The sequence below is a fragment of the Pelobates fuscus genome, chromosome 9 (genome assembly GCF_036172605.1).
Source record: "Pelobates fuscus isolate aPelFus1 chromosome 9, aPelFus1.pri, whole genome shotgun sequence".
Taxonomy (NCBI): Eukaryota; Metazoa; Chordata; class Amphibia; order Anura; family Pelobatidae; genus Pelobates; species Pelobates fuscus.
In genome coordinates, this window is record NC_086325.1 from 84,674,737 (window position 1) to 84,698,892 (window position 24,156).

General features: G+C 42.0%; 1 protein-coding gene across 5 annotated transcripts in view; it reads left to right on the top strand.

The window, feature by feature from the left end:
• LOC134572862 (phosphatidylinositol-binding clathrin assembly protein-like) overlaps positions 1-24,156 on the top strand; it is an 83,291-nt gene that overhangs the window by 49,257 nt on the left and 9,878 nt on the right. The window contains exons 10-19 of one of the 5 annotated variants that reach the window (XM_063432118.1): positions 1,922-2,045; positions 6,776-6,906; positions 7,682-7,785; positions 9,036-9,179; positions 10,648-10,755; positions 15,600-15,731; positions 15,833-15,863; positions 18,368-18,488; positions 20,699-20,722; positions 21,874-21,930. In XM_063432118.1, the coding sequence (XP_063288188.1) occupies positions 1,922-2,045; positions 6,776-6,906; positions 7,682-7,785; positions 9,036-9,179; positions 10,648-10,755; positions 15,600-15,731; positions 15,833-15,863; positions 18,368-18,488; positions 20,699-20,722; positions 21,874-21,930 (976 nt within the window). The remainder of the gene's footprint in view (positions 1-1,921; positions 2,046-6,775; positions 6,907-7,681; positions 7,786-9,035; positions 9,180-10,647; positions 10,756-15,599; positions 15,732-15,832; positions 15,864-18,367; positions 18,489-20,698; positions 20,723-21,873; positions 21,931-24,156) is intronic. The other 4 variants (XM_063432119.1, XM_063432121.1, XM_063432120.1 and 1 more) reach the window with 4 other exon arrangements.

Genomic DNA, 24,156 nt, shown 5'->3' on the forward strand with positions numbered 1-24,156 from the left:
GATAGTACTGTGATGTGACATAACTCATACCTCAGCGCTATTCACGGTCTCTTAACATACCAATACCACCATGTGAATTTGTAGAAAGAGGGTTCTTAGGGGAAATGCTCAGTACTCCTACTTTCCTTGCACTCCCTGGTGTCAGTCTAAGGACTGAAACCCATTTATCGGAGACCTCACATATGTTTTTGGACATAATGGAAAATGCTTATATTTTAACATATTTAAGCACTGTAAATATATGTGATTTTCAGTCAGATTGAAGATTTTGACTTTTGAATGAGTACTAGCTCTGCTCTCGGATACATGTCAGTCCCCAAGTACTTGCTTCACGTGTTACATCTAGTTTTACCATACACTTTATTTTGTGTGGCTGCTTTTATCCAGTCAGCTTAAAGGACCACTCTAGTGCCAGGAAAACATACTCGTTTTCCTGGCACTAGAGTGCCCTGAGGGTGCCACCACCCTCAGGGTCCCCCTCCCGCCCGTCTCTGGAAAGGGTAAAGGGGTAAAACTTGCCTTTTTCCAGCGCTGGGCGGGGAGCTCTCCTCCTCCTCTCCGCCTCCTCTCCGCCCCGTCGGCTGAATGCCCAAGAGCTGCGCGCGCATTCAGCCGGTCGCATAGGAAAGCATTTACAATGCTTTCCTATGGACGCTTGCGTGCTCTCACTGTGATTTTCACAGTGAGAATCACGCAAGCGCCTCTAGTGGCTGTCAGTGAGACCCATTTATCGGAGACCCATTTATCGGAGACCTCACATATGTTTTTGGACATAATGGAAAATGCTTATATTTTAACATATTTAAGCACTGTAAATATATGTGATTTTCAGTCAGATTGAAGATTTTGACTTTTGAATGAGTACTAGCTCTGCTCTCGGATACATGTCAGTCCCCAAGTACTTGCTTCACGTGTTACATCTAGTTTTACCATACACTTTATTTTGTGTGGCTGCTTTTATCCAGTCAGCTTAAAGGACCACTCTAGTGCCAGGAAAACATACTCGTTTTCCTGGCACTAGAGTGCCCTGAGGGTGCCACCACCCTCAGGGTCCCCCTCCCGCCCGGCTCTGGAAAGGGTAAAGGGGTAAAACTTGCCTTTTTCCAGCGCTGGGCGGGGAGCTCTCCTCCTCCTCTCCGCCTCCTCTCCGCCCCGTCGGCTGAATGCCCAAGAGCTGCGCGCGCATTCAGCCGGTCGCATAGGAAAGCATTTACAATGCTTTCCTATGGACGCTTGCGTGCTCTCACTGTGATTTTCACAGTGAGAATCACGCAAGCGCCTCTAGTGGCTGTCAGTGAGACAGCCACTAGAGGATTAGGGGGAAGGCTTAACCAATTTATAAACATAGCAGTTTCTCTGAAACTGCTATGTTTATAAAAAAAAAATGGGTTAACCCTAGCTGGACCTGGCACCCAGACCACTTCATTAAGCTGAAGTGGTCTGGGTGCCTAGAGTGGTCCTTTAACTGCTTGTGAAAGTGAATATTCAAGAGCTTTAGGTTTTTACAACCAAACCTTGGACTACGGACTCATCATTAACTCTTTTTTTGTTCTCGTATGGCAGTGTGTGCTAGACATCCATCACATAAGCAGCATCATGCCATGCTGAAAACATGAATGAGGCTAGATGGATATGTAATAATCACAACTGTATGGTTTCTATACTGAATAGTATGTGCAATTGTATGTACGTACACACAAACATATTTGTTATATATAGAAAGTATGTATATATATATATGTGTGTGTGTGTGTGTGTGTATGTATATGTGTGTGTGTGTGTGTATATATATGTGTATATATATATATATATATATATATATATATATATATATATATATATATATATATATATATAATCTCTCTCTATCTATCTATCATCAATTGTTTGTGGTGTGTTTTATTTGTATATTTCCTTACAGAGCAAGCACCCTATCCAGTGCTGTATCATCTCTTGCAACAACTGGGCTGTCATTTAGCAAAATGGATGAAAAGGAGAGACAGCTGGCACTTGAAGAGGAGCAGGCAAGACTGCAGGCACTTAAGGTATTTATGGAGACCTTGTGGAATGGCTAGGAAAATGTATGTTATATTTCAGTTATATTTTTTTCCCCTCAATTGTTTACCTGTCAAATTGCTTTGTCTGATCTTTGATTCTGGGACTGACTGGAAAATAAAATGCCTCCTATGCTATGTATTCCAGTATTCTATAGCTCCCATAGTCATAATAGCTTCCTGCTCTGTCTTGGCTTAAGATCAAGATATAGCAGTTGTGTTTATTGTGCAAGATTTCTGTAGAAGAGATCATTTAGAAAATGAAAAGTGAGCAGCAGCAGTATGAGACAGCCCTGCTGGCCTGCCAACCTGGGACCCTGTTAGTCAATGGGGGAGGATGAGAGACTGGATGACAACTTATCTTGCCAGTTGTAATGGCACTAGAGCTTCACCTGGATTCTCTTACCCAGTCCAGGTTACAGCTCTCTTTATGAGTAACAAAAATAAAGTAGTAGATAACTCAAAGGAAAGAAAAATAACACATTTATTCAAAGTAGTATGCATACAAAAAACCGCAACCGCAAAATCACTCATGTACCCATGACACAACAACTGGACTGTTGTTGCGACTAGATGCTTCCACTGTACACGAATAGTGTTTAAAGTTAACTTAACGGAATGACTGTTGCAAAGGTGTATGTTTAAAGTCATTTGACAGGGCCATATTTAGAGTTCTTCAGTATGACACATACTGCCAATTTTTGTCTGTGGACATTTAATGTCCTTAATTTTAATGCACTTGATGGCAAGGGATTAGGGTAAAAAGTACCTTAACTTAACAATTGGTAGGGGTATCCATATACTTTGGACTGTATAGTGTATATTAATAGGTCAGAACACCATAGTATAGAATACAACATGGAGGGTGGCTAATTCAAACATACTTATTGTGTATTTGCCTTAAATTCCATGTTAAAAGTAATTTGGTTATATTTGTGGTCCTGCAGAAGAATTTTATGGAATCTTGTATAAGAGTACTCTGTACCAGATGGTTACCTGAGTAGTTGTTGAATTTGTGTTCCATCATATGCTAGATGTTACTCTGGGAGGCAATTAGTTTTCCTAAAAAGATGGGTTTTAAGGCACTTCTTAAGTGATTGGAGAGTCTGATGGCGGTTGGCAGGCTATTCCATAGGAAGGGAGCCGCCCGCGAGAAGTCCTGCAAGCGTGAGTTGGTCGTACGGGTGCGAACAATGGACAAGAGAAGGTCACGGGCAGAGCGGAGAGACCGAGAAGGGCATACCTATGGATCTGTGAAGAGATATAAGAAGGACTAGAATTGTTCAGTGCTTTTATAAGTGTGGGTTAGCACTTTGAATTGACTCTTATAGGATACAGGAAGCCAGTGTAAGGACTGACAGAGGGGTGAGGTGTGAGAGGACAGACTAGAGAGGAAAATCAGTTTGGGGGCAGCATTCATAACAGACTGTAAAGGGGCGTTACGGCTTTTGGAAAGAACAATTAGGAGAGGGTTACAATAATCCAAGCGGGAAATTACTAGATCATGGACAAGCTCCTTGGTAGCATCTTGCGTAAGAAAGGGGCGAATGTGGGCTATGTTTTTAAGATGGAATCTACAGGATTTGGAAACATACTGGATGTGAGGCTCAAAGATGACTGCACGCTTGCAAGGGTGGGCTACAGATCCCTCCCCTCCCCCCTCATCCATGAAATAAATCTTTTTATGCAACAGTGTAATAAATTAAGTAATGCTTGGTTGAACAAAGCTAAGTTCTGTGGTGTGTATCAAGTAAATATTTTTGAAGAAACCCACTTATTGAAACAGGTTTACAGTCCTAGCATGTTTCGTACAGGGAATTTCCAGGAAACAATGGCTATTCAGATGGGGATATATATATATATATATATATATATATATATATATATATATATATATATATATATATATATATATATATATATATATATATATATATATATATATATATATATATATTTATATTTATTTTTTTTAAATTCTTTATTTTTGACAGTGCAGTGAGATGTATACAGATTACAAAAGGCATTAATATATATATTACTAGACATACATTCAAGTAAGGTAGAGTTATTCATACTGCACTGTTTTTTTTTTGTTTTTTTTTAAATAAGTCAAGAAGAACATAGTATAGGACAAACGTGAGAGGGTCTCAGCCAGCATGACAGCGTTTGGGGGTCATAGTCGTGTGCAGTGAGTGGATGGGTCTGAGAGTGAGACAGCTAGGCTCCCTATGCGTCAGCTAGGCGTGAGAGAGAGTGAGTGACACGTCAATGAGTTTAAGGCCATCTATGTGGACAGTTTAATGAATAAAATAAAAAAAGAAACAAAATGGTATCAGAGCAGGGTTCGTTTATTATGTCCCTAGGGTACTTATGCGTTGTCTCTGATGTGGGTCGATTAGTTCCCTGTCAGGGGTAGCCTCCCTCCTGTTTCCCATAAGCAGTAGCTTACTGTTCTGAAGCATGTCGCTAGGGCAGTGCGTGGGGGGGGAAGGTGCGTCCATGTTTAGCAGAGCAGAGGATGTGGGTGTTAGTATGTGCCAACTTGCTGCAGGTAATAGTTAGGTCGGTCTTAGCATATTGATCATTAAAAAAACAAAGGTAACACATTAAACCTAAATAAAATGAGTAAACAACTTGTTGAACTTGTTCAGCCAAGGAACAGAGTACTTTCATGAGTGCCTGGTAGGGTAGGTGTCTGAGCGTCTATCGGTGTTGTGGTTGGAAGAGACCCGATAGTCCTTTAAGGAAGGGCAGCCAGATGGGCTTTTATTCTCAGGTCGGTTTCTCCAGCCCTGGGAGTCTTGTCGTGCGGGGTATGAATTCCTCGATGGCAGCGGGGTATGAATTCCTCGATGGCAGCGGGGTCTGAGTGAGTCAGTCCCGTACCTGCCACACTCTTCGTTCCTGTGATACCAAGCTTGCACATGAGAGCGTCCAGGTCTGCATAGCTCCGTGCCTTATAGGCAGTGTTTATGTGTGTGAACATCAGTTGTCTAGGTGTACCCCAGCGGTATGGAATATTCTGCGATTGAAGGAGCTGTAGAAGCGGCCTCAGGGACCTGCGCCATGCAATGGTGTTCCGGGTGAGGTCTGGGAATGTCGTCAAAGATGAGCCTTCAAAACGTAATGGGGTCTTTCCCTTTATGGCTTGGAGCAGAAGGGCCTTATCCGACATGGATTGAAATCGGATGATAAGGTCTGCGGTTGCGGACGTGGGCGCTGTAGGAGGTTTCGGTAGACGGAACAGGCCATCTAATCTCACCGCTTTTGCTTGCTTGGGTGGCAGCAGTGTGCTGAACAGCCTGCGGATGTAATGTGGTAAGTCCGCCAGGTCGATCGAGTCTGGAACGCCGCGGAGTTTGAGGTTGTATCGACGTTTTTGGTCTTCCATGGCATCCATTCTGTCTGTGGTAAGTAATTGTAGTTTGGAGATTTCAGCTATTTGGTTCTCTACCACTGCGAGTCTGGAGTCCTGTGTGCTTGTTGTGGCCTCTAGGAGTGTGATCCGTGAGGTGGCCTTTTCAACCGCCGTTTTAAAGTCCGCCATGTCCGCTGCAATGTTTGTTCACAGCTCGGCGAGCATGTCCTTTAGCTGGGCGGCAGTTACCGGCTCGGTTGAGGCTTGTTGAGGGATCGTGGGTCTCTTGGGCGCATTGTGGGGTATCTCCTCTCCCATATCGAACGGGCTATCTCCCGATGAGTAAGAGGTCTCGTCTCTCTCCAGCGCCATCTTGTCCCATGCGGCCCTCTGGGCACCCCGCAGTAGTTCGCCGATGTCTCGGCTTGTTGGGGATCGATCACCCTTAGGTTTTTTATTCTTCCGACCCATACTCCTTCCTGCACCTCGCCTTTTTCACAGAGTTTTGTGAGTATTGAGGCTGATTGTGCTCGGAGCTCGGGGAAAACGTGTCCGCTCTGTTCCTCAGCTGGCTCCGCCCCCCAGATATATATTTTATATATGTATGTATGTATGTGTGTGTGTGTGTGTGTGTGTGTATATATATATATATATATATATATATATATATATATGTATGTATATTATAAAAAGGGAACATGAGTTCTAGAAAAAATCTTGACTGACCTTTTCTAAAGGATGGGAATGTAGGTTTAATGTATATATCTTGCTTTAATATGTAAGTTTAGCTGACCTCTGCAAATGTGAATATGATGAAGGCAATATGGTAAGATAACGCAGAGGTAATTATCTCTTTACTGCCTTTTTAAAAAGCAGGCTGCCATATCTAAAATATTTTGATAGCAGGTGAGCAAACCACACTCTGCCAACTCTGCCATAGATGAAAGAAATGCATCAAATGTGCTGTAACTTTTGAATATAGGCAGAATAAGTACATGTAAAACTGCTATGTTATTTCTTGTGCACTAAAATTGCACCACCAGACTTTACAACTATAATGTTGTCCTGCATGACACATGCTGTACTGTATTCAATTTTTGGTTGTGTGCATTCATAAAAAAAACAGAAAAAAATGTCTGCAATTGTGTCTGTGTTTTGCAACCAATAAAAGTATATATGGGTGCACATTTGCCTCAGTTGGGAGGTTGGAAATTACAAGTTGAAATAGCCATTTATGCTTGTATATTGCCCACTTTGCACAAAACCTAGCACTTTAATAGCACTGCCTTTTATAAATGGCCATTTGAATACAAATTGTAGTACTGGTTATTTATGTTCAACTTCCTCTTGATTTTAACAGGAACAACGACTTAGAGAGATATCTGTGGTGTCAAACTCTACATCTGCGTCACCGAGCACTTTATCTGGGAAAAGTGTGAATACAACTGCAGCTGTAGACTTATTTTCAACACCTGCACCGACAACTAATAGGTGAGAAAACAGGACTAATTGACTTTATTGCATGCTTGACTGGTTTTAAATTTAAAAGAACACTATAGTGTTAGGAATACAAAAATGTATTTCTAACACTATAGTGTCCCTCACACCTCCCCCTGATTGCAAAGGGTTAATAACCCTTTTTTTATTAACTTCCCTAATTCCAGTGCCGATGTCCCTTGGCACTGGATTGGGCTCCTCCTCAGCTGACATTACAACAATTCGGGAACCTAATGTGCGCATTGATTCAATGCTTTCCTATAGGGATTTTCTAGACGCCAGACAACCTCATTCAAAGCATGTGGATATTAGCATCATTTCATGGAGTCAAACTCCCTGAAATGGCAAGAAGCGCCTCTGGTGGATGTCTGATAGACAGCCATTAGAGACCATGTTAACGCTGCAATATAAGCAATGCAATTTCTCTAAAACTGCAATGTTTTACATTGTAGGTTTAACCCCTTAAGGACACATGACATGTGTGACATGTCATGATTCCCTTTTATTCCAGAAGTTTGGTCCTTAAGGGGTTAAGGGGAAAGGGACACTACACCCAGACCAATTTATTGAGCGGAAGTGGTTGGAGTGCTTATAGTGTCCCTTTAAAACAAGTAAATGCTGACATTACTAATTGCTAATCTTACTTTGTTTCGTTATGTTTTAGTAGCATTAAGTGATGTTTATGACTCTAACCTGCATCATTGCTTAAATTCAAATGTTGTGGGCTTAACTAATGTATTTTTTTCCTTTTCCCCATTATTCCTTGCAGCATGCCTAACCTTACCAGTGATCTGTTTGACCTTCAGCCTGCATTTGTGCCAACAGTACAGAGCACCCCTGCTATAGCAACATCTGCAAACAATACATGGGGAGGTAGGATTGTTTTAAGTGAATAGACCGAAACTGCTAGATTTTAACTATGTACCATCAGAGTGGCCACAGTTGCATTCTACTGTTGAGAAGCAAGAAAATATTTTACTGGGAATTAAGTCTTAATTAAGTTTTTGGAAATGGTGTCTTTATTTAAACTGTATTTAATTTGGGTGTTGTGGATATTTTTCCTATTTGTATATTGAGATATTGAGGATTAAAAGATCACTATAGTGTCAGGAAAACAAATCGGTTTTCCTGACACTATAGTGGCCTGAGGGTGCCCCCACCCTCGGGGTCCCCCTCTCGTGGTGCTGAAGGGCTTAAAACCCTTTCAGTTACTCACCTTATTCCACCGCCGGGCTCCCTTACCTCTTCTCCCCCGTCTGATGTCAGCAGAGCGGAATGCGGATGCACGGTAGTGCCGTGCGCGCACTCAAAACGTCCATAGGAAAGCATTTCTCAATGCTTTCCTATGGACGCTCTGCGTGATGGAGGCATAATATGCCTCCAGCGTCGCAAATGCGCCTCTAGTGACTGTCCTAACCCCAAATGTAAACATAGTTTCTCTGAAACTATGTTTACAGCAGGCAGGGTTAACCCTAGAGGGACCTGGCACCCAGACCACTTAATTGAGTTGAAGTGGTCTGGGTGACTAGTGTCCCTTTAAACATATTCCATATAAGCATAGATATACATACCAACGGGCAGGTTATGGCTGCAAGAGTTGCATACAAACGTACACAAGGATTTGCATTTGGGTTCTCTGCAGTAGGTGCATAATGTCATTCGTGAATGTTTGCCTTTCTCAGAATCATCAGAAAAAAATGTGCACATTATACAAGTGCGCTCTAGGATAGGAGTCATTTGTTGTATCAAAATCCCCTTATCATCCATCAAATATATTTTACATGTAAAAACGCTAGGTTATGCCTTTGTTTGTGTAAAGGTTAATACAGTGAGCCAAAAAATGTTTTAAACACATTAAATGACATTGACTTAAGCTGGTAATGGACATTAGGTTAAGGGTACTTACATTTTAAGTCTATTTCTTTTATATGAAGAATAAATGTTATATATTTTCATTGTACTTCAAGTAACACAAATATTAAAATAGTACATCAGATGGGTGGAAAGACTTGAGATTTGTTGAATTAACTTTACTGTTGACTATTGCTTTTAGGTCATTTGGCATGCATGGGTCGCTGTGACTGTTACTTGCACACTCTTTATACCGTGCTTTTGTTTTGAAGGTCCCTTTTCATCTTCAAATGGTGTCAGTTCGCCTCCACATTTGGACATCTTTGACATGCAACCTGTTGAAGATGTTGTAAAGTCTACTCCCCAATATAGCACTTCTGCATTTACTTCAAATCAATCTATGGGACTAATTAGTGGTAATTTGTTTTTTGTTTCTCCCCCCCCCCCCCCCCCCAATATAAAATTGTCTAATGATCTCTAGCAATATCGCGGTGTTGGCCGTGAATAAGATAGAAACACAGTACATGTGTGTTTGTTTGGTTTTTTGTTTTGTGCTATTTTTCTCTGTCCTTAGTATTTCAAAAATTTAAAGCACATCGGAAATTTGGTCATGGGCCTTACCTTGTAAGGTTTTGCCTAGCGCACACAGGCTGTAGGCTGCAGATAAGTCAGGAGCAGGACCTTTACTTAGTTATGCGTGACGCACGGCTCCATGATTCTCAGCTATGCTCCTCTTAGATGTCAGTATATCTTACAGGAGCGCAGCTGAGAATCACAGAACTTTGCGTCACACAGATTAATCAGTGGCCAATCTGAGTCAGAGCAGACTGCATAGCCAAGGTGATGCAGACAAAGTAAAAGTAATGTGGCATCGATGATCTTGTGTGCATGGATGATGAGGCTCTAATAAAATGGAGGCAGTGTGGCATGGATGATGAGGCCATAATAAAATGGAGGCAGTGTGGCATGGATGTGGTCAGAACAAATTGAGGCATTTAGCCAATGTGGCATGTGGGTATAATAAAGTGGAGGCACGCTGAAATATGTGGCATGTGGGCATAATTGTGCAGCTTGCAATCATATATTTGTATTATATTAAAATGTGGCAATTCGTTACTAACCATGAGAGAAAGGGAGTGACCAAGTATTTAGCGTGCACATACTTTTGTAACAGAAAACAAATTGCACATCTACTGTTAGTTTTTTTTACTTCTATGTTCTGAAAAACTGGAACAGCTGGATGGAAATCTTTGCTCATCAGGGTCTTAATTTCAGTCTTTTTAAGGTTCTTAATTTCAGTCTTCTTAAGGTGTAGCTGCTTGAGGTGCTGGAGGCAACCAACACTTGCCAGGCCTTGTCTTTCTTAGATCTACCATTTCCTGTGTCTGACACACACTCCATTGTTGTGAATAATGGGAAAGGATCCTGACCCTAGCTTCATTGTGTATATATAATTTTATTTTTATTTTTATATCTGTTATTCAGGTACTTAAATGTAATTCAGATTTCTTTGTTGCACTTCTTTTTGTATTAAAATAGAAATGTTAATTGCAAAATTACTAATCTGTTTAAAATCTGCCTTGTGGGTACTGTACAGTCCAGAGTGGAATAAATACTATGTTCAGTAGCGTTGAACAATTGAAATTCCTGCATCAAAATCATATTTATTTTGCCAGCTGTGCTCATACTGTTGTAATAAGCAGTAGTAATACCGTAATTTGTTTCTCAATGTTATCCATTTTTTAAAATTTAATTTGTATATTGGTAACCAGTTTGCGAGTATTTAGATTTTATTTGTGAAGGGTAGTTTTTGATGTGCATTTGTTACAATACACATTGTAAAGACTAAACACTTATGTTGAATTTGTTTTTGTTTGTTGATAGGGTTTTCTGTGCCTCCTGCCACACAGAACAGCATTGGGACCATGCATGTGGATTTTGATGCTGTGTTTGGAGCCAAACCAACAGCCAGTGAAAAGCAGGATGCAAATGGTATGAGTTTGGGGAATAAATTGTACTCATGTGTACAGTCTCGTCAGTGAGTTCTTGCCAAACGATGAAATGGTGCAAAACCGTATGGTATTCCCATAACTTTCTATTGGAGTACTGTGCATATCCCATAAATCCCTTGCACAGCAAGCGTTTTGTGGGGAAGTTGATGCTTTCTTAATCGGTAAACAACATACAAAACTGTATTACTAACAATTAAGTCTCACTGTCCCCAGTTATTTTTAGCCCATTTGAAAAAAAAAAAAAAAATTGAATTAAAATTTGTTAACTTTATATCCAGTGCCAAGTATACCTTGGCGCTGCCATCCTCTCCTCCTCGCATGATGTCATCTTGGATGCGTGCCTCCTGTATGACTGTCCAATTCAATGCTCCTTATAGTGGAGCCCATAGACGATCTGCCATTAATTCTATCAGAGACTCATTACATGCACTGACTCTCTGTGGCAAGATGTGATGGAACTGCGCATGCTTCTAGAAGTCACGGTATGCCTGGGTATGAGAGATGGAAAGTCTGGCTCTCCTTGGACGTTTAACTTAAAGCTATGCTTCCAAGTCTTGTATATTAAAATAAAGTGTTTGGGGGACACTTTAGAGTGGGGTTCTTCTGTGTTCACTACAACGACTTTAATTAGATTAAGTTGTTATAGTGAGTAAAGTGTTCTATTAAGCTATTTGTTCAGGAAACAAATGCCAGACAGGTACTCACTCTTTCACATTTCATATGGACTATATTGCATTCAGTAGAAAGCTGGCAACAGACCGTAAACCCCTGATATGCGTCAAGTGTAGCTGTAATATTGAATAACATTGCATCCAACATGAGAAACTGGTTGACATTGGTAAAGGCTTGATGGATCCAGATAATTAATACAGGTTTTGGCTCCTGTGCTAAGATTGCTATAATTTTAAATCTTTGCTCTTTTTAGATTTTTTCACATCTGATTATTTTATGATTCAATATGGATTTAGAAAAAAATGGACAATATTTAAAATGGTTATAACAGTTGATACATGTCTGCTTACATAAGTGTTTGTGTTTTCTTTCCTTTTATTGCATGCCTTCTCACACTCAACGCTTCATTGATGGGTGAGTGTTAACCAGTCTCTAATTACTGTGTAGAAAATAGTCTATAAAGCCATTTACCTATTGTATTATTTTTTTTTCCATAGACGCTTCACCAAATGACACAATGAAATTTTAAATATTTTCTGTAGATTGGAAAGATAAGCTTAAAGGAACACTAAGATGTATTCCTAACACTAAAGGGTATTTTACTTTCACCCCTCCTTCCTCCCATGAGAGGGTTGAAAAAGGAAAAAAACATTTTAGTCACTTGCCTAATTCCAGTGTCCTCAGCGTGGATAGGCGCATGTTCTTGACCGATATCAGCCGTTGGGGGGGGGGCTTCCTCGGAAAGTGCTGGATCTATGCTTTCCTTTGGGGTTTTGCTGGATGTCCTCATGCAAAGTGTGAGGATGTCCAGCATAGTTTCACTGAGTGAAACTCCTTGAACCTGCAGGAAGTGTCTCTAGTGGCTGTCTAATAGACAGCCATTAGAAGCAGTCTTATCACTGCAATGTGTACTTTGCAATTTCTCTAATGGGGGAAGGGTTACATGGGCACTGCATTAGACATATGGTTTGATTACTTGTTATTTTTAGAGTCCAGGTTCATTTGGCTTGTTCTTCATGACAAGCTTTTGCATATTCAAACATTATTTAGATTTTAGGAACCAGCGGATTTTGTCGCCCTCTGGTATCTGGTACCCTAGGGGTAAGTCACCGCGTTGGCCTCCGAGTGTATATACAACGTGAGTCCGTAACTTGGGGTAGGTGGTCCTTCTGGTCTAGGTCGTTCAGTGATATCGTGACGTGCCATTCCCTTGGCACCCAGACCACCTATCATAGCGTTTTGTAGATCTGCCCAATCATGTATCCACCCCGGAAACCCCACCCGCCCTCGTCGTCCCACCTTTTTGTGGCCTACATGTGAACTGTCTGGCTTGGGCACTTAGCTTCCCGCTTGTTTGTATCTGCTTCTATACATGCATTACAGTAACTAGGAAACACTTTTCAAACATTATAAACCATGTAACAATCGTAAAACAGTCGCAGAACAAGGCCCCCTTCTCACTTCCCCAAGGTGCCTTGCTATACCCCTCTTGGTTGGCACCGGTTCATGCCTAAATAATTTTTGGCTGCCATGGAGGTGCCTGGATCCGTGCTATCAGTTAGTCCACCCAGGCATGTGCATGGGGTATTAGTCCCCTTTGTGGAGAGTACAATCCTGGTATGGTGATGGTCCCCAGACCCCTCCTTCACACCCCACCCGCCCAAAGGTGGCTAGTGTTCCCGGGGCCATGTCAGCTGGGCGACCCCTAGCGTGGTATCACCATGCAAAATCTGTCCCATGCGGGCCCCCCACCCCACGGGTGTGAGGTCCAGGCGGGGCCACCCCCAGTTAGCGTGGTTTGGATCCCACTGCTACGGGCCCAGGCCAGGGAGTCAAGTACATACCCAGAGGTGCTGTGGGGGTCATGCCATCGCGTGAAGTCTGACTCCCAGGGGTGCTTCCGACGGTTGGTGGGAAGTCCGTCCAAGATGTCGTTTGGCACCTCTCAGTATTGGCTGGGGGGTTCGTTGGTGTGGTGGCATGTCTGCGGTTGTGGTAGCTGAATTTTGAAAAAAGGGTCCAGTTCCATAGGACTCCATTATTCTTTGTGGCGGCCCGTGCCCGGCCTTTCGCTGGTGGCCCGTGGGTGCTGTGGTTGCCGCTCCAGGATCCAGTTGGAGACCGTCACTGCGGGTAGACTTGCGGCTCGTAAGAAGCGTGGTACATCTGCAGGCCAACGGACAATATGCCAGGTGGAGCCCACCTTTGCCTGCAGGCTGAAGGGGAAGCCCCATTTGTATGGAATCCTCCGCTCCCTGAGAATGGTGGTTACCGGGCGCAGCGCCCTTCTGGCCTCTAGCGTGAGAACGGAGAGATCTTGATAAAGCGAGACCTGGCCGTCTCTGAAGGTGATGTTCTGTAGATCTCTTGCTGCTCTCATTATGTCGTCTTTTAAGGCGTAAGAGAGCAAACAGCAAATCGCATCTCTCGGTGGCCCTTCTGGGGACGAGGGGCGCAGAGCCCTGTGGGCTCGCTCAATGCCGTGGTCTTCTGGGGCTCTGTCCCCTAGGATATGGGTAAACAGGTCTGTTAGGAGCTCTGGTAGTGTTTCCTCCGCGTTTTCTGGGAGGCCCCTTATGCGGATATTTCTCCGTCAGCGGGTGTCCGGGTCTTCCAGGTGCCTCCTAAGATCTAGCAGGACGTTGCCCTGTCTGGAGGTGGCAGTGTCAGTGGCTTGTTGGTGCTGTACATTCAGAGCTCTGTCTGCTTCTAGGGCCTCCACCCTGTGTTCTAGGGCAGTCAGATCTTTCCTCACCTCCATAACTTCCTCCCTGATCGCGGTCCTGATTTCTGCCAGCATCTCAGTTTTGTCCGCACGTGACAGCATGTTGGCAGTGATTGTGGCCACATCCGACGCAATTTGGGAGAGTGATTCTCCTCTGGGTGAGCCCTGCGTCTGGCTGTCACTGCTGCTTGCTCCAGGGGAGGCCAGCGCCATTTTGGCTGCGGCCGGAGCGGACCGCGTGTCTCGCGGCGTGCAAACATAGTCGTCCATGGGGCCCGAGGTATGACCCGGCGAGCCTGCTTGCGAGGGGCCCGGCGTGTGGGGTCTCCTGGTAGTGTCCCGTCCCCCCCCCCCCCCCTCCCCCCCCAGAAATCAGTTTGTGTTGTAAATTACCCATCTAGTTTTCCATTCCTTCTTTAAAAATATAGACTTTCTTCCTTATTTCAATATGATGCACATTGTAGTAACAGCAGGGCTTAAAATGTATAGTCCTTTGCTACTAGCCAGGCCTTAAAAGCAATTTGTTACTGCAAGCCATAGTATACACTGGATTTATTGACTTTCTGTGCTCCAGAGCTAAATTTGGTGAATTTCTACTCACCAGTTCTACACCTTTTTATTTGAACTTGCATTTTATTTAATCATGTATTGTATTACTGTTGCAAATTTTGCATAAGCAAACTAACCTAAAGCAGAATGAGCAACTATGAAAACCAACACTCTCATTGGAAAGATGCAAGTTAGCAGTCATTATGTATGTAGTTTTACTAAAATGAGCAATATTAGTCTAGATTTTTATGTGTACCTTTTCTGTAAAGGTGCAGATTTATCATAACATGCTGTTGCTTTTGATACATGTTGTATGAGAAATCTTAAATGTACTTTCTCGAAGCGCTAAAACACCTACATCTTAATGTAGTGGCTTTGACCTTTCTTGAAGCAACAATTCTCACGTGTTCGAAAACCTGCCTCTAACTCAATGCAATTTCAATTTGAAAAGGGTCCTCACTTGATACATCATTATGCATATCATAATGATGCCAAAAACTGATAATGCTTCTCATAGACATGCGTTATCTATCAGAAGCATTGCACTGGTGGATCACAGTAATTCTCCGCACATATGCCAAGTGCATTGGGCTAGCGATCATCATGATTCATGATCTCAGTACGGGCAGATGTGGCTGCAGAGAGTACTGTCTTGATGCTGGATTACATGTAAGTATAACTGCTTTGAATTCCCCCTTTTTAGAAGGGAATTGTTTATCTAATATATTTTTAACAATAACGTGTTCCTTTTTTGTTTAGCTACAAATTTGCTTATGAAGGATAAAACCTTTTTCTAGATACATATTACTTTTGCTCATAAATGATTAAACACTGCTTCATAACATGCTTATAGTCATTCTGCTTTTATTTTCCTTTAGTGGCCTATTTTACAGAGGATGTATTGCAGCCAGTGGTCACCCAGCAAAGCAAAAATCACGTAGCAGGTGGTCAGCATAGTGGAAAGTTAATGGCAAACGACCTGGATTCCTCACTTGCTAATCTGGTGGGAAGTAAGTTACTTTTATTGTTTTGTTTGTTTTTCTTTTATACTGCACACAATCACATACCCTCAAAAAGGTGTTTTAAATGTTTACTATGACTTTTATTTCAGATCTTGGGTTTGGAGGAACCCCATCAAAAAAGTAAGTTGTTTTTATTATTTCTTGGACATTAATAGTATGTTTGATCCCTCCTCAAAATAATTCCCCACTATCCAGAAAACTGCACCTCCTACCAAGAGTTTCAGTATGGTTCTTGTGCTGCCTGAGAGTAGTTAACCTGCCTTGTTTTATATTGTATGCAAAAAAACTGTTGTAAATAGATGGGGTGTGTTGTGTGTTTTTTTTTTTTGTTTTTTTGTTTTTTTTATAGCTGGCTCCAGATTCAAAGCAAATTTGTCTAGCCCTGCCTTATTCCTACCCATTTCACTGTTCCGAAAGGACTTGGCTGCAAAATCTTTCCACAAAAAATAAAATAAGGGGGCGGGGCCAGACCGCCGAGCTGGCTGGTCGCATGCAAGACCAGCTCCTGCAGCCTAAGGCGAAATCACACAGAAACCTTACGATTTTTGGCACAAAATCGACCGGCAACGGCGGCCCCTACCGGGCGGAGTACCCTGGAACCAGGGTGAGGCTGGCCCAACAGGCTTCAGTCCCCTGAAGGAGGAAGCCGACCTGACTTCATTACGGCCTACTCCGGAGGCGAGCGGGGCGGACGGCCGCTGCCCTGCCGCACACCGTCCAGCGCTCATTCAGACCTACGGGGGGTGATCCCGGTCTACACCCTCAGGACCCGACCACCGACAGGTATAACTGGTGAAGCAGCAGGGCCACCATAACCCGCGCTACAGACACCAAGATGGCGGAGGCCATGTGGGATGGAGTCCTGACCAGAACCTCCCCAAGCTGCTCATCCACGGCGGCGGCTCACCACAGGCACAGGTCCTTGCCGCAAACACACACCTGCAAGCACTCCTGCATCTAAGCATGCCGCCTACTCCGCAGAGACAGTACCCTCAGAGGCCGACCGCAGGTCCCCGGTGCACCCTCACTCCTCCAAGCAGGGCAACACACCGCCCCACTGGGACATTAGTGGCCCATAACTACCGCTGCACTGGGGGACCCACCGGCACATGAAGAGGCAAACATTGACCATCCACATCACCGCTGTCAGAGAGATTCTCGCATGCAGAGTGGGCACAGCGGAGGTCTCGCCCAGCACTACAGCCTGTGCGCCCTGATGCCACACACCAGCAGCTGCGGAGAGGAGACATATCCCGTCCATCTGAAGAGGGACTTGTTCTAAATGAAAGACTTGCCTTTCGCCACCTTTCCCACAGGAACTCTGTACCACCAAAGCCTGAGATATGATGCCTGGTGCTATACCCCATCACTATGCCTGCTTATGGACCACACCGTAATTATGAACACCCAGCTTATGGATCTCACCAGCTTGTCTCTAACTGACTGTCACTTATTGAAAACACAAATTCATGTTTAAATAATGTTTAACCCGATAAATGACAAATGCAGGATTTGAATAAGCACACTTAATTTATCTAGGCAACGCGACTTCACTAGAGACGGACACAATACTCAACACATGACCCACCTGTTTATTTACTTTACGACTTGACTGGTCGGACCGCCTGTCACTGCTCACTACCACGTGGAACATGCACGCCATACCAGAGCACAGTTAAGTGAGTAAATCAATACTGCACCTAGGGCCCGAGATTTAAGCGACGAAATCCAACACACTCACCAACCCTAAGCTACTGTAACCAAACGACTGAAGTATACATTATTGCTGACCAGCATGCACCCAGCTTGATTTTGTTATTATCACTTTATGCTTTGTTTGCCTCTCGTACAATAGTCGACCTAGAAAGGCATTACTGACGGAATAGCAATATCTAAAAAAAAATGTGCGGAAACCCTCATGCCATAAATGTAAAACTACTATGTTTATGCCTTTAAAAATGCTGTTGTGGCACTGATATATGCTAGGTTATTCCTTGCACAAAGAAAATAAAGAATAATAAAAAAAAAAATTCTGAAAGATAATGCCCCTTGTGTGTTGCGGCCAAGTCCTTTTGGAAGAGTAAAATGGGTGGGATTAAGGCAGGGCTTGACAAATTTGCTTTGAATCTAAGAGCCAGCTAAAAAAAAGTTAGACAGTTTGTTGATATTTGTTTGTTTTTTTAATAACGCTTTATTTTCGGCTACAAAATTACAATTCTTAAAGGGACCGTATAATCACCAGAGCCACTACAGTTTAATGTAGTGGTTCTGGTGTCTAAAGCCTTTTCAGTTTAAACCCTGTCCTGCTAGCAACACATAGAGTGGCATTTGTTGTGCCTTGGGTTAAGGTGCAGTAGTAATGGATAGGCGTACACATGTGGTTTTATTTTAGGGGTTTTTTTGGAGGAGAAATTACTTAACACGTTAATTTTATAAAGAGCAAATCTGGGTCAAAGGGAAATTAATAGCCATTATCAGGATCATTCTATATGTTTGCATGGTATTGCACTTTTTGTATCTTTGCCAGAAATAAATATCTGTTTACTGTCTTAAATAATGCAGTAATATTACAAGAAATTTGTATAATTTTTTTTGGTAGTTATGTCTTTTCTGTGTGTCTCTAGATCTGACATGCAGTGGAATCAGCCTTCAGAGAAAAGACTAACTGGTGGCACACACTGGCAAGCAAAAACAAGCACTTCAACAACATGGAATCCTGCACCTATAGCCCCAATTCCTCAGATGGTAAAAGTTTTTTTTTTTTTTTTCTTCACAAACGTAGTGAAGGGAGAAAAACCTTGCACGGGCACAACTTAAAAATAAATTGTAATATTGATGTACAGGCTTTGTAGTAGTAATTGTAATGATTAGACAGATTTTTCCTTATTTACCCATGATCCTGTGATGGCTATTTTGTGTCTGATATATTGTCCTTAAATGATCTTCCATCCTCAGTCCAGACTGTAACTATAATTAACAAATGTGCAACATACTGTAAAAAAAGTTTTTGCTTATGTAAATCCAATTCTATACAAACTCTTGCCTGATCAAATAACATATGGTATAGATAGCGCAGCTTGGGTGTTTGTCAAATAAAAAATTGTTTTAATTGTTTTCAACATATAAGTGATAAGGTTAGGAGGGGTACAGAAAGAAGAAAAGGGGGGGGGGGGGGGTGGTGTCATCTAATATGTTTGTTCCACACAAGTACATACAAGGCAGACGTTAATCATTCCTTTTGTACACTGTCCCCTATACATACATGTTACTCTTCTTGGTTCCCCTCGGGTTGTCCCTAGTATGTTTGGTCTGACCTCTATCTAACCTCACTGCACCCGTGTATGTTCTATTCCTATTTGCGGTGTGTCTGTCTCCATGTCTCCCAGGCTTCCCAGGCCGCCTTATTTGTTATGGTAGGGGGGCATATGTTGGTGAAACGTTGTTCATATATTCTTTGGTTGTCTAGTTCTGAGAACTTGTTTTTAATGTCAAGAAATGTTTGAGAGATTTGCATTTGATCAGTAAATAAAGACATTCGGTAGAATAACAAAGAAAAAAAAATTCACAAGTTAAATCGAACCTGTGGCAAGTACTAGAGTGGAGTACTGCTAAAACAAGATAACAACATTTATATTACATGCAGCATTGAGCATCCCGGTAAAAATATAGTAATACATAGATTATGCAAATTATAACAGTCCCCTTAAATGAAAACGCTGCTACAAAGACTCTGATCTTGCAATTGGCCTGTGTGCAAGAACAAGGCAATTCTAAGTGAATGTGGGGCTAATAATGAAGAAAGCTCAAGTTGCCTCGCATAGGGGATACACCACAGACCTACTCTGATCTCTTCCCTTTCTTGTTACATGGCCAAAACGAAAATGAGAGATGGTTTGCATGTTTTTACCAGTAACCTTAGAAAACATTACATTTCACAAGTGTGCTAAGGAAATAAAATAACATAGAAATCAAAACCGATAGTAAAAAACAAAACCTCTATAAATCATTGTGGTCAGAACAGTTCTAGTTTAGCAAGACAAAGAGGTACATTTAAAGAATGACTGAAAGTAGAGGGTGGATGCTGCAATGCTGCACAGCACCCAAGGACTTTTTTTTTTTTTCCCACAAGAGACATGTATTTAAGGGGGTTGCCAAGTTTGTAGGATATATGTTTCCATAAAATGTTTATTGCAATGCATTCGGAGATATTTGAGAGCGTAGGGATTGTGAAAGTCTTTCAGAGTTTAAAGGACCACTATAGGGTCCTTGGGTCCCCCATCCCGCCTGGCTCTAGGGTGAGTAAGGGGTTAATTCTTACCTCTTTTCCCCCGCCGGGCTCCCTCGGCGCGAGGAACTCTCCTCCTCCTTTCAGCCAGTCCATAGGAAAGCATTATCAATGCGTTCCTACGGACACTGGTGTCTTCTCACTGTGAAAATCACAGTGAGAAGCGCCTCTAAATGCTCTTCCAATTCACTGTCACTGTTCAAGAGGAGAGGGGTGTTTGTATCCTATACAAATATCCTCTTTTGCAATGATCAAGTACTTTGGTTTCATTGGAAAGAAAGTGGATCATTTCAGGTATTTGTACAAGTTGCTGGATGTTAGAGATCCTCGATGCTTTTCTTTTAATGTAGCTGTAATACAAGCCCGCCATTCTCCAGTCAAGTGACTGGTTGGGTATAATATGAGTAAAAGGTTTAGTGAGTCTTTGTAAAGACAGGATGTATCTAAAGCACCTTATCTTTAATACTGGACACCCAGGGGGAAAAACTGAATACCCGTGATCATATTTTGTGAAAATTGTAGATTGATAAAATTAAAGCATTACTATGGCACTTTAATCCATGGGGCAATCTACTATGTTACAAATTCCTTATTTTTGATAAAGGGATATCTTCATTACTGTTTAGATATCTTATTTGACTCTTTGCTTTGTTTACCTATGCTGACCAAGAATGGAGTTCATTATCCAGGATATGTGAGTGATTTAACATAATTTAATTAAGAATAAATAGCCAGTTGGATGTCTTGCCACCCTTTAGTTTTTCTTACACCCATTCAGTGTCTCTTGGCACCCCGCCTCTGTGCTTCTTGCATCCATCCTCCTTGAATCTCTTGTATTACCTTTACCCCCTTTGTACCTCTTGCACCCCGGTTTCCCACATTCCTAGCTTATGGCTCTGACCTCCTATCTGTTAATTTACCTCTCCCTTACATGTCCTCCTATTCCTCTTAACCATATTACTCCCTTCCCTACTAGATCATCTCTTCTGATTCTGCCCTCACCTGTCCATTGTCTTTCCAACCTTGTTAATCTCTCCTCATGCTCCCCTTTGTTTTCCTCCTCTTATACCTCCATTCCAGACCTCGTTCTCCTCCACTATTTGGGTCCCTCTTCTAATAACCCCCTCTGGGCAGAAACCTTATTGCTGCCCAGAGGTACTAGGGTTGCAGGAGCAACTGCAGACAATGGAGATACAAGCGTTCACGCAAGGTTATGATGGTGACGTCATCTCCACGTGCTGTCCTGTAATTCCTTCAGCGGCTTGCTAGGAAGAGAGTACCGGGTGTTGGGCAAGAAGAAAATAAATTCTTCATCTTACTTGAGCACACTATTGATTCCCAATATATCACAACAATAAGGTTGTGATCATGGATTGCTGCCCCGAGGCCATGTCCTCGGTGGCCTTATGAGAAATACAGCACTGACCATACACTTGTACTGGCGCAAGTGGTGAGCTCCTCCTGCTACTCTTTAGTTGGTGGGTTAATTCTGTCCTATATTTTAAAATACAGTACATACACTCTGAGCGTTCTGGTCTTGCTAATTTTAAACAGGTGCATTTTGGGCATCTGTCATTAGCACACAAACATTGTCCCCTTTGTTCCACCCAAGTCTCCCTCAGCCCATCCTCCGGTCCATTCCTCCCACTTAAGGGGGAATCATCCCAGCAAGAGTTCCTTTTTTTTTTTTTTTTTTTTTCTTGTAAATCTGAGCCTGATCTTTTGATTTTTCAAACAAATGAAAATTGGCATGTATTCATGTACACCATGTAACAATTACTTCAATGTTGTATTTGTAAACTCTATGAAGGATTTTAAACTTAATATTTTCTTCTTGTTTTCAAGGTACCTCCCCCAATGACTTATCCTGTGTCTACGCCACAAGTGCCTGTGTATGGAATGGTAAGGGAAATGGTTTCTGAACCACACAAGATTAACCTTATTTACTTAATTTTCCTACATCATGTTCTGTACAGGATGGGGGTGGGGGGAAGAGTACAAACACAGGATGTACTAATTGAGCTCTGGCAGAATTCTTTCTCCTTTTTTTGTGAATTCTTGCAAAACATTTCCTATAAATAGAATTATGCGAAGCACAAATTTATGGTTTTTTCGGTCCTTTCATAACTAATAGAGAAACAGCCATTAGCCCCTCTTATTTTCTCTTTGAAGGGTGTCACCATGAGGGTTAGTGCAGTTGAGCTTAATATCTTAGGCTGATCATAAGCATGGAAATAGGATATCTCGGGATGGGGGTAACCAGACATCCCCTGGTATTACTTGTGTCACTGAGGGTGTCCAGAACCTATCAAATGCTGAGTAGCAGCAGGTTGGAAGGGATGGAACAGCTATCATCCTTCCTCCCATTGGGTCAATAATGTAAGCTTCCGATGGTAATCATTTTATAAAATATATTTTTTATGTACTAGATAAAATTTAAATCAGAAACTAAAACACAATACTAGAGGTGCTTGTGGCTAATGATCTAATGTTGGTAGGTGATGTCATCCCTGTTTTAACGCACACCTGGTTAGTGTGTGATCTTAGGTTGGATAAAAGCTGGTAAGGAAGCAGAGACAAAATTGCTTTAATTGTCTGCCTAAAGAATATGAGCATTTAAAATACAGGGGGTCGGGGAAGCCTCTTGGATAATATGCTCCAAATCTCTTTAACCCCTTAAGGACCAAACGTCTGGAATAAAAGGGAATCATGACATGTCACACATGTCATGTGTTCTTAAGGGGTTAATTAACTTAAATGTATTTTCTAAGGTGGTTAAAACTAATTTATTTTAATTTTTTTCATTGCCAAGCTGGTTATAACTCTACTTGACCTTCTTCAATCCTGTTATCCTTTTTTCATTTTGCCAACAATTCTGCATGCATTTATGTTGGTGATCTTACTGAAAGACAAGGGTTTTGTAGCTGTTACGGAGGGGGTAAGGACTGGCATGGTCTATAAAGAAATGTTTATGCATAATATACAGAACCTCAATTAATACTGCCTCCTATAGCATATAAAACTGAACACCAACTAGCCTTTCCCAGTATCTGCCTGTCACTCAGAGACAGGATAGACACAGGGCCTTACAATTTTTATGTTCTGAGAGAGCTGTGTCCGAGTTGTGGGTGCATTATGATGGACATTTGCTGCTTTGATGTTTTCCTCTGGGGTCTGCAGGCATGGTGCTACCTCTCTTTTTGCCTAGTCCTTGCAAGTTGCAGAATATGGCATATGAATGCTGCAAAGACATGCATACTGGAATAGAGGTGGAATGTACATAGTGATTGTGGAGAGCTACTAAGCATGCACAAATCTTGGCACCAAAATTTAAATGCAAATTGGTTAAAAGGCATTTAAATCCCAGTACAGGTGCTGCTGCTGTTCGACTAGAGGCATTTTAAAGGTAAGACTTTCTGTCCTATATATTTTTTTTTTTTTTTTACACAATATTTCCTTTTTTTTTTTTTGAGGCCCTCGTTAGCTTTTCCTTTACTTTTACAGTATGTCTTTTAACCAGCAACAGTGTGCTACCTGGATACTCCACTACCAAATTGTTCAAATCGAAACCTTTAAATCCTTGCTCCAAGTAAGCTGCTGTGGCTTTACAAAAATCTTGGACAGCTTACAGAAAAACATCTTGGACATAAGATAAGCAGAGTTACAATGTATCCCTTCTCTTAGAATTAAAGAGGCATTCTTCTAAGGCAAAGAAAAGGCCTAAAGAATTGTCAGGTTCAGACTCCAAGGGTGAATCATTTTTTTTTTTTTACACATGTTTTATCGACATGGAACAGAAACTTCTAAATTAATGGAAAACCTTTCTGGAAAATCTTTAAGGAGGCGCAATAAAAGGTTTGGAGGATGACCAGTGTAAAGAGAAGTACATTTTCTCTCCTAAATAGAAATAAGAAATTCTGCCGCGAGGTCTGTAGGAGGACATTTTCTAAAACATTGGGAAAGAACACTAGGCTTCTGGATCCTAAGAGTCATAAGTGGAGGACACACGGTCAACCAGTGCTTCGCTATTAAACATTCAATGCGTGATATATTTTTTTTTTTTTTTTTAGAGATCCACACTGGGTTACATTTTACCTCTTACCCTGAACAAAAACTTAGCCAGAGGTC